Source organism: Formica exsecta, unplaced genomic scaffold, assembly GCF_003651465.1.
Source record: "Formica exsecta isolate Colony F162 unplaced genomic scaffold, ASM365146v1 scaffold222, whole genome shotgun sequence".
Taxonomy (NCBI): Eukaryota; Metazoa; Arthropoda; class Insecta; order Hymenoptera; family Formicidae; genus Formica; species Formica exsecta.
In genome coordinates this window covers 1,283,882-1,295,184 of record NW_021849518.1, presented here as the reverse complement: position 1 = coordinate 1,295,184, position 11,303 = coordinate 1,283,882, and the positions used below count along the sequence as shown (strand labels likewise).

Sequence of the window (11,303 nt, the reverse complement as noted above, 5' to 3'; positions counted from 1 at the left end):
GCCAGAGCTTCCTTTTTAAAAAAAAAAAAAAAAAAGCGGAACAAAGTGAATATCGGAATAGCGAAATGTAGAAAAAAAAGATCGCCAACAGCTCCAGGCAATCGCTCGCAGAGCCAAGAGCATTTTACTGCGAAATTGAAACCACCGTTGGCTACAAAGTTACTTCGTTCGATTCGCAATACGTCACCTTCCTACGCGCACGAACTCGATTCAGAGGGAATGACCTCATTACATACAACTGGATCATCAACTCCATGCATACTACCAATGGAGCCACTTCTCGACAATGCTGGCATTGATATTACTGGAAATTGAATATTCTTACGAGAGGAACGTTTCGCAACATTTATCATAAAAGGCTGATGATAAAGTGGCGAACTCTTTGTGTTTCGAGCATACGTTAAACGCAATTTTTACTTACATAAATAAATTTGATTAAAAGTATGAAATTAAACATATAATTGAGAGAGAGAATACAAATAAAAATAAATTTTTTAATCATTACTAATTATAATTAGTAAATACGATGAAGAGGATATAATGTCCGGTGAAACAATTGCATCTTTCTTTTACTCAAATTAAAAATAGATAATAATATATATTATATATTTTATGTAATGTATATATCGTACAAAAAATGAGAAACTTCTTTGTAATGGCCTTGAAAAAAAAAAAAAAAAAAAAAAAAAAAAGTGTAGATCGGCGTGTGAGAACTACTTAATCGTATTTTTAAATACGATCTCTCTCATTCCGAACATGTTTTTACACGTTAATATTGATTATTGCTTTTTTCCGGTAACTCGTATGACAGATATAAGTAATCTTATGAAGCGGTATGCCAATTATTTTACTTCCCTGTGTTTTCCTCTCGAAATTCGTGCGCGGGATATCGGGCCACTACTCGCATCTGTCAAATAAAGTTACCAAATGGCAGGACTAAACATATATTATGAAATCACTTGACGATTATTTTCTTCACAAAGCGGGAAGCGCAGAATCTGGCAACATTGCGAGGGATAACAACAACACAATATATCCATTTCACACTTTATCATTTTTTTTTTTAAAATCTTCGAGATATATTTTATCAATCTATCGAACACGCGAAACTAAACTTTATTTCCACGTTCGCTTCTGATAAGATATATCCACAATAAGAAATCAAGATAAATAAATTGAATTTTTTTTTTTTTTTTTTTTTTTTAATTATGACGAATTTTACACATTGCCCAAATATATATAATTGTCATATCTTATTTTTTTTTGTAAGACTTCTTTTCAAAAATAATCGTTGCAATTGGACATATTTGTTGCCATATCTCCGAACGCAATTCATGTAAGAGTTATTAGCTTTTCCTTTTCTAGAATTAAGGACCTTCTGCCGGAATATCGAAACATAAATCGCCGCGTCGAATTCCAGCGAGAAGCGTACAGTTTTATGACCAAATATATTCAGTTCGCGTCTGCACTTATTAAGCACAATTATCCTCGAGAGACGCAGGGATATCTTTTTAAATATGTTCTGCATGACGAAGATTGTTAGCGTTATAGTAATCCGAGCGATTCGATATTAGTTTCAAATAAATTTTCTTTTATTTTGTTACAAATTTTACTAGAGTGATTTAATGATTCGTTGCGATTGTAAATTGCGACATAATATGAATTGTATTGTACTTTTGTATATGTTTTTACATCCTTCATATTTGTAGATAGACGTATAAGGTAAAATTGATTCGCAAAGATAACGATCGACTATAGGCACAGTAAGTCGATCTCTCATCATTGTACAAATATTCAATTCTCTTAAAAGTATTTGAATGATTTTCCATATATATTTACCATACATCATTTCTCATTTCATTATCATGCTACCACACAAAATATACGTGTTTCTTTGAAGCATGTGAATGTTTAAAAGACTCAAACTACGCGACATCTTTCAAGAAAAATAGAAGAAAGGGAAAAGATCTGGTCTTCTCCTCCCCTCCTCTCCTCCTCCACCGGATCGAGTGTTCTTGCAAATCTAAATCTTAAGAGCGGAGTGTGGAGATTATCATCATCCATTTGCAATGTACATTTCCTGTAAAATTGATTAATCTAAAGGTCGAGTTGCGTTCTGTATATATGTATGTATTAATATTGTCACATATTATTATTGCTAAAAATGCGACGTGGGGAAGAAGTGGAATAGATTCTTATTTATTTCCTCAAGAAATTTGCGGATACGTCATCATTGATTATATGACATATCTTTCTCTACATATGTGTGATGATTAATCAAATTTAATCAATACTCTCAATTTGTCATATATTCGCCAGCAAGACGAGAACTGCGAAAACTATAATAAAGTAACTATCCGTTTTTCTTAAGGTTTTTACTTGGTTTTATTACTTCACGTTAAGGACACAGAATGAAGGACCGTATAATTTCACAAATTTAATCATTTCGATGACACATTATAATTCGCGCTCGTCTGTCTGTCGAGAATTTCATTCGGCTAATTTTTGCAGGACGAAGATCAATCGAAAGCAGAAATCATTCACGAAAGCATTTACGAAAATGCTCTTTATCGTATTTTATACGATCAGATAAAGCCCCAATTATATTATTGATCAAATATTTTTTAACATAAAAATATTCGTGATCTTTTAGTTTTTCGTACAATGTTAATACTTTTTTCATTGATATTTAAAAACTGCAAGAAGTCATCCGCCTTTATTGATCTCCGCGCTTTTTAGTGTCTCCTAATTAAAGTAGAGAAATAGTTTTGTTTCGATTGTGTGCACGGGGTTGTACTTTACATAGGTATATTTAAAGAGTCCGAGTCCGCGCGCTCGGCGACGTACGCCGGGTTTGCGCACTCGTTTTATAATCGTTATAATCACAAACGTCGAATATGTACAAGGATTCTGTACAGGGATTCGTATCTGCCATTCGCGTCGTCACGCATATATCACGTAGAAATTCGATTATTACACAATAGGTATCATTCTTTATGCTTACGAGATGCAAAAAAGTATTTGCTTGTAACCAAGTTTGCCATGCCAAACAGCAATAGTAGTCATGACAGTGAAATTGACACCGATAGGATCTGACAATTCGAAACGCGAGACGTGCCATCCTCTTGCTTAACACGCTCGACAAATTATTCGATGTAGCTTTTTCAACGCAATTAGAAATTATCAAATCGAGTCAAAAGTCTAATAATATTGATTTACTCATAAAGGATCATCTTTACATTGACAACAATGTATCTTATTAATAAAGTCCGTCAACGCAATATAATCAAGCCTCTAAAAAAAAAAAACAATTTTTTTTCTCTTAGACGTCCTTTTTTTGTGTTGTCGGAGAGGGGACAGCAGGAAGGATACGATTCGTTTGAAGATATAGCGATTGCAAAAGTTTCAAGTGACGTCTCGACGAACGCCCGTATCCGTTTTCACTGAAAAGCGTAATGCAATTTCTCGCGGATAGGCGAGACTAATGTTGCGACGCCTTACCTCGATGATACCGGCCCGGCCGTCCGCTTTAGGCGCGTTATAATCCTACATTTACGTAGCTACAAAATCATATATGTCTAACATCACCGTTTGCGAAGGCTCCTCTCGTTTACTTTAATGCGCATGCGAACCGCTCCGTTAACGGTCGTTCCAACGGTCATCAACGCGTTCAGCTCGTTGTATGCACGCGACAAATAGTAGCGCGAAATTAATATACATCGCTGACTCTCGTTCATCATACGCATGTACACACGCACGCACTCGCACACACGCACTGATTTTTCACATTCTTCTATTGTAATTCCGTTATAGATTCACATATGCATATATGTACACAATTACCAGTCGAGTGGTCTTAAAGGTTCTAAGGCTGCTAAGAATCCCACTTTCGGGAACTTTTTGCGCTCCTCTCCTCGCAAAGGGGAGATATACAGGAGATTAACAAAGTTTTCTCGATCGATTTTAACACTATTAAGGAGGCAAGAGGCAAGTCTTTCTCTTTGTTAAGGGATAGGCTTAGTAAATCACTTCGTATACAGTGGCCTTTTTATCGCCGGATCCAGTCACAATGTACTTGTCATCTGCGGAAATGTCGCAACTCAGCACCGACGACGACTCCTTAGACTGCAAAATGTAACAAGATTCGCGCAAACTATAATTTTTGATCCGTACATATGCTATAATAATATAAATGTTGTTCTACTAATCGAAGATGAAAAAATCAAAATACAATTCAGAAAAAATTGATAAATTACCTATACGATAAAGGTAAGCTCATGTTGAAATACTTGCCTGAAAGATTGAAGCACCGTACGGCGTACGCCAAGCATTTAGCAAGTTGTCCTTGCCAGTGGAAACGAACCACTTTCCGCAGGAAGCGAAACGCAACGAGAGCACGCAAGAGTCATGCAGATGCAACTGATATTTGTCGGACTTGGTGGCGTGGAGTACCTCCACGTTCGAGTTCTCCATCCCGACGGCCAACCACTCTCCGGTCGGACAATAACCGAGAGAGAATATCTGCGAGGTAAAATCGTGCTGCTGCAACTGTCTGCCTTCGCGAAGATCCCATGAGCGCACGGTGTTGTCAAGGCCGCCGGTCCACAGTTTGGACCCGTCGGCGGAGATGTCGATGCAGGACGCGCCGTCTGTATGGCCCTGGAATTGCCTGACCAACGTCTGATTTTGCAAGTCCCAAACGGCAATGTTGCCATCGCTGCAGCAGCTGAAGCAGACCTTGGAGTCCGGTGAGATCGCTAGGGCATAGCAGGCGGGCGCTGACGAAGTCAACTCGGCCTTGATTCTGGGCGTGGGACTCGCCAGGTCCCAGATGCTCAGTTGGCTGGCCTCTCCGCCGACTATCAAGGTCCTTCCGTCAGGCAAAAGTTTCACGGACCTGAAAGAGATAGAAGACATGTCTCACCAAATTCCTTCCTCTCCCTTAATTTCGCTATTAAAATTTTAACAGAATATTTAATAATGCTAAAGAATGCGTTATAATCTCGGTAATCTCGGTAAATATAATCGTTTTAATTAAAAACTAAATAATGCGAGAAAAAAAAAAGTTTCGTTTTTCTTTTTCTTTAAAAATAACATCACTTTAGTCATCGTCGATTAGTCGAGAGAAATATAACTTGGTTCACGCTGCTTATTCCGTTTGATCACGTGTGACTTTGCGAAAAATCTCGAAAGATATCGAAAATAACCAAAGACGTAGCCAAAGGCGATATTATTACAACATAACAGCAAAGTACTCTCACCTAATGTAATTGTCACGTTGCAAACAGTCCAGCTGCGAGACCGGTTTCACGCTGGCACTGCCGACACTCTGGCCGATATCCCAAACCTTGACGCAACCCTTACCGCCGGTGTAAACGTACTTGGTCGGATTGGAGATGGTGACGGCGCAGACCACCTCGCCGTGAGTTAGGGTATTAATCTGACGCGCGTGACGCGGGATGCCCGGTCCGATTAGAGCATCCGAGGGGAATGGTACGGGCTGCAGTTGACCCTCGCCGTTCATGTGATAAGAGTACGCCCTGTAAAACGTACGCGTAGGGTGTTTAATTAGCGCTCTTATATTATTGTACAATGAAGCGCCGGAGGCAAAGACGGAAGAAGAAAAAGGATGTAAGAGAGAGCTTCGTGCATGCGTTGTAAATTGTCAAATTACGTACGGTTTGCCGCCCGCGATGTTGCTCAGCCCGTTACTCGCGGATATCCTCATGTGACTGTCAAAACCGAGCTGCGGAAAAAGGGAGAATCGCTCAGTATCACGATGAGCAAAGATATACATATGCGTTCTCGTTTGGTTCATAAATGGCTTGCGAAATAAATGGCTTTTAAGAAACGTCGATCTCGATGTTTGCATGAGTTTGGCACGAGACTGGTTGCGATTTAACTCTAGGAAGATATTTGTGACTTGGATCATTTGATGTTTTCCCAGCAATGATTTTACATTGAAATTACATAGATTTGCAATATTCATACGAGACAATAAGAAAAAAAAAAAAAAAAAAAAAAAAAAAAAAAAAACTTATATTATCGGAAGACACTTTCTAGAGTTAAATAAATTAACGATTATATAGGTTCACAGTACGGATACACGATATTGACACACGCAATACATTTGATCGCGTATGAAATTATATTATGCTAATTGATAATGAAAGCGTGATAACGTAAGGCGTAAGGAGTTACGGGGTCGTGAATCACCATAGAGGGCCTCGCGTATGGCAAGTTGCTGTATGGCGAGGGCGACTGCGGCGGCTCATTGCCGCGGGATGGCAAGCCCTGATAACCCTGCGGTGGCGTTTGCTGCGACGATGGCGGATGATAGACCCGCGATGCCAAGGGCCCAGGGATGCCGCCCATAGTTGGCGTACAACTGCGCGAGCCCCTCGCCGCCGCCACAGGTGTACCCGGCTTGTCGACCTGGCGAACGCACCGTGTTTTTGCACCCACTTTTGCAGACGCGCACTACATCGCAATCGTACTAAGCTTCACCGCGTCAATTTCTGACGAATACGCCGACGATGTCAGCCGTCAGCCCGGTCGAACGCGCGATATCTCGTTTCTTTTTACTTATCTATTTCTCATTCGCACGCGTGACGGCAGAGAGCCGCTACTTTAACGCGACCGATCGAATGAATGAATACGTTCCGTGCCGTGCCTTGAGTCGTGAAAATTTCCTCGGTCTATTGTCGCGGAGATGTCATTAAAATCGCCAGATGTCACAAACTTGTGCGCGAGATTGCGCAGAAATTGCGCTTGATTGAATTTTTTTCTTACAACAATTATTTTCTATACAATTTTAGAACGTATCTTTTATTTTTTTTACGCTTAAAAATAAGATACGAGTAATTGAAAAAAAAAAGGAAAAAAAAACGCGATTATTCGCGAAAAAAATTGACTTTACATTCGTTTTGGATGAATTATTGCGAGATGAAATTCTCGATACATTAGGCGACAAAGTCACGACTGGGCCGGGTCGCAGCGCCGAATAAACTTACTCTCCGCGAGATCTTACATCTTTACTTTTCAGAGACGGTGTACTACGGGCGGATGAGCTGCCGCTGCGCGACGGTGGCCTATCCTTTACGGATGCCGATCCCGTGCCTGACGCCGGTCCGCCAACGTGGCCCGGTGCGCCCAGCTTCTCCAGAGTGCCGTTCTCGCGTGGATCCGAGTGCTCCCCGTTCGCGTGCGGGGACGATGCCTCCTTTCGCGACACATGCAGATATTTTTTTTTTTTTATTTTAGAGACTCTCTGAGAGACTTGCGTGCAAAGATAAATACTTGCGGTCAATGATAAAAATTGATTAAAATTATTTGTAGATAAAAAAATATATAATTATACGAATAAAATATATATTTGCGCAAAAATTAGACAGAAAAATAATACTTTTTTAATGGCTCTTACCTCGTTTGCCACATCGACAACCAGATCCTGGTCGCTCTTCTCAGCGTCGCTCTCCTGAAAAGTTGCAAAAGAAATGACACGTAAGACGATGATGATAACGAGACGCTCCACGTGAACGTCGGGCTGGTGGCCGCGAGCAAGTCGAGCAAGTCGAGCAAGTCGAGCAACTACTCGATAGATCAACGCTTTTGACGCACCTCCGTCCGAGCAACTCGACCCATATTCCCACTGACTTGTAGATAAAAAAATATATAATTATACGAATAAAATATATATTTGCGCAAAAATTAGACAGAAAAATAATACTTTTTTAATGGCTCTTACCTCGTTTGCCACATCGACAACCAGATCCTGGTCGCTCTTCTCCTCCTGAAACTCCTGAAAAGTTGCAAAAGAAATGACACGTAAGACGATGATGATAACGAGACGCTCCACGTGAACGTCGGGCTGGTGGCCGCGAGCAAGTCGAGCAAGTCGAGCAACTACTCGGTAGATCAACGCTTTTGACGCACCTCCGTCCGAGCAACTCGACCCATATTCGCGCGTGTCCCACTGACGGATGCACCCTCAAAGATGCATTATTAATCACGATATCTCGTGCACTCGCACAACTCTCCGATTGTGCTCTAACAATAAGTTAGCGGCGTACGCCGTTAGAGAGACGACTAATGAGTTCCAGCACTACGGTATCCACGTGAACTCATGAATATGTAATCCAATTCGCAGAGGTTTCTCAAGAGGCTTATGAATATCGACTATACATAGACGCTTAAATATTTGAACGTAAAAAAACTGTATTTCTAACTCGCTTCGAATATTGTCGGTAGATGTTGTGACGTATTCAAAGTTTAATTCCACAGCGTACAACGCGCGTAATAAAAAGTTGTCGTAATTACTTAATCTACACGATTAATAATTATTCGCGAAACAATTTGCGATTATCATGTATGTGTATAACGTTCTGTTAAGAATAATAAAAATAAAAAAAATATATACATAAATGTGTCTTTCTCTTATAAATTATATCGAGTTGATCACTGAAAGTATGTATTCGAAATAGAAATCTCGGTGAGAAACAAAATGCGTTTCGTTCAATCATCGCGGTATCGATACTTTTAAGGGAGTACCTGTATTATCACACGACAGAGAGAAAAGAGAGAATGGCAGACAGCCGGATAAGATAATCGGAAAATTGTTTTTGCTCAAGATAGTCTCTCTCTCTCTCTTGGATGGGTTTCCGAGAAGAAATGATCATCGGTGCGTTAAATGGGCCGACATGACATTAGTCTGGCTACTACGAAATCGTAGCAATCTGATCGCGCGATATATTGTCGGCAGCTCGGGAGGGATGTCCCGAGCTGCTAGAAACACGCAATAAATTTGTGTACGAATGATGAACTTGGGTAAATAGAGAAGGCAGTGTGGTGGTATTGATTTCAGTGGTATATTACTCGGAGTGGCGAGCGAGTAGAGGGGAAAGGGGATGCAAAGTGGCGTTAGAGGGTAGCGACGGTGGAGCGCGGTCGTAAGAGGGGCCGTAGGAGGGGGTGAGGTTGGAGGGCGACCAAGAGAGCGGGAGAGAAGACCGAAGGAGACCAAGATGAGGAAGAAGGAGAAGGAGAAGGTCGGCGGGCGGAGGCTGTCTTCCACCCCTTAACCCGCTCGTTCTAGCGTTAAATATGATACAAATGTTATCATCCCTTCTATTCCGTTCTCCTGGTTCCCACCCGACAGCGGCGACGGCACACGAACCACGAGCGACCATCCTGACCCCCTCCGGTCTCATCCTTCGCTTCCGTGCCACCGCCAATGTCTCTCTCGCGCTGTTTCCTCCGTCGACCTCTTCCCTCGTTTAACCCGGGGATAGCGCGGGGATGACGGTATTAAGGGCAGCTCTATTATTCGACCACCCAACCACTCGACTCTTTGCCTCGAGAATCCTCGAATCCTTTTTTTTTTTTTTTTTTTTTTTTTTTGTTGCCTCATCCTCCTCCTTCTCCACCACCTCGGCTTGTTTCTTCCTCCGAATCCCCTCGCCTCGCGCGCCCTTCGTACTTTTCTGTTACGGTCCCTCCATCTCGGCTTCTCTATTCTCCCTTCCCTTTTTCTCTCTCAGAATCCTGTACCCTCGTTCCGCGCCAGCCGTCTTCTATCGAGGTCCTCTGTAAACAAACGCACAAGAACGAAAGAAGAATCGAAGGCCTTTGCCCTTGTCTCCTCATCCCGCCCCGACTACTACTACTACTACTTCTTCTTCTTCTTCTTCTTCTACTTCTTCTTCTTCTTCTTCCACCTCCTCTTCCTAGTCTCGTCTCTCGTTGCACTGCTGACTTTCGCAAAGTTAAGCGAGTGGCTACGATGGGAAAAGCAGCGTGTCCATTCACGGACGGGAATGGAATTATCCGACCATGCAAGAGCTCGGCTGTTGCGTCGCATGCAAAATCCGTCGCTGATTGCAGGAATATCATTTGCACATCGGCGTTTCATTCTTTCGCGAGGCGCAAACTTCCATAAAATTCTCGTGCAAATTTAACCACTTTTTTACATTTTATACTTTATACGTAACTTACAAATTGATTTTCCCGAGATGAATCATATTCGAAAAAATAAAAAGCAATGATGATATCTTCTATAATAATTCTTTTAATGAATTGAAAATTGTGTGACGCGCCGTGTGCGAATCTTTTGATATCTCGATGATACAAAATATATGTATCATATATAGAGTACTCTGTATATTCGGTCCAAGGCGACGACGCGACGGTAAGCATTGTCCCATAACTTTTACTGGGGCGTCCGCTTTTATGTTTCGAAGCGAGGATACAGCGGAAATGTATTAAAACGATTATGTCGCACGCACGGAGGATATACATGGAGAGACGAGAGACGACGTACGGAGAATAAACTCGCTCGCCGACAGCGAAAATCGTCCGTCGCCGAGAATGGTAGGTCGGTAGACGGTAGGTCAAAGGTGGCTCCTTTATAATGAAAAAAAAAAAATAAATAAATAAATACATAAAATAAAATATAACAGTAACACACGTTTCTTTCTACTCGAAAAGCATATAAATCGTATACATTCTGCGAGAATATTAAAATTACGAAATATCTTTTTATATTCGAAATTATTGCGAGATGTGAAAATCATTGTAAAATGATGCTGCAGCTAACAATAATTCTAAAGAAGATACAATACAAGCGCGATTATCGATAATGATGATGCTGATGATTATTCAATTCAGTGAACTGACTTTGGACTGGTTCTAAACTAACGCTGGACTCTGGCAAGTACGTCTCTTCTTAGTGCAATAGTAATCTCGGTTTCGGACTTTAGAACTCAGAATCCATTTCGTAGACAGTCCCGTTCAGAAGCCACGCTTTGCTGAATACGCCTCCTTAATGCGCTCTTAATGCGGGACTTGTACGCGGGTCGAAAATATTGAACGCGTTTCGAGAAGACTGCGACCTGAAGGATGATATTTCTCTTGTTTTCGCTCTCATATTCTTTTTTCTCTTCGCGCGGCAACGAGCGGCGAGAACGTATTAAAGCGTTTTTCCAGCACGGAAAGGCGCGAGTGGGTGAAAGGGTGACCAGGAGAAGGAGGAGGAGGAGGAGGAGGAGGAGAGATGAAAGAAAGAGAGACGAGAGCACAGACGAGAGCAAAGAAACGGAAGAAAAGGGTAGCAGAACCGTTGACGGAGAACCGGGCTGGAAGGGGGTTTAGCTCCGGGAAAAATGGTCGTAGGGCGAAGGAGAAAATAAAGGGGAAACGGTTCGTATGAAAATGTAATTAGGGGAAGCGTGGAAAAGCTCAGCTCATTGCGGCCTCTGCCCTTTTATTCCGCCACCTTTTCTCGCTTCCTCCAGTTTCTCCTTCTC

General features: G+C 41.6%; 1 protein-coding gene across 1 annotated transcript in view; it reads right to left on the bottom strand.

Annotated features, from left to right (window-relative positions):
* Positions 1 to 2,176: 2,176 nt before the first annotated feature.
* The window catches only part of LOC115235418 (protein groucho-like), a 68,276-nt gene continuing 59,149 nt past the window's right edge, over positions 2,177 to 11,303 (bottom strand). The window contains 7 exon segments of the mRNA XM_029807203.1: positions 2,177 to 4,125; positions 4,294 to 4,897; positions 5,262 to 5,540; positions 5,679 to 5,746; positions 6,217 to 6,435; positions 7,031 to 7,222; positions 7,424 to 7,477. Coding sequence (XP_029663063.1) covers positions 4,018 to 4,125; positions 4,294 to 4,897; positions 5,262 to 5,540; positions 5,679 to 5,746; positions 6,217 to 6,435; positions 7,031 to 7,222; positions 7,424 to 7,477 — 1,524 coding nt within the window. The 3' untranslated portion in view covers positions 2,177 to 4,017.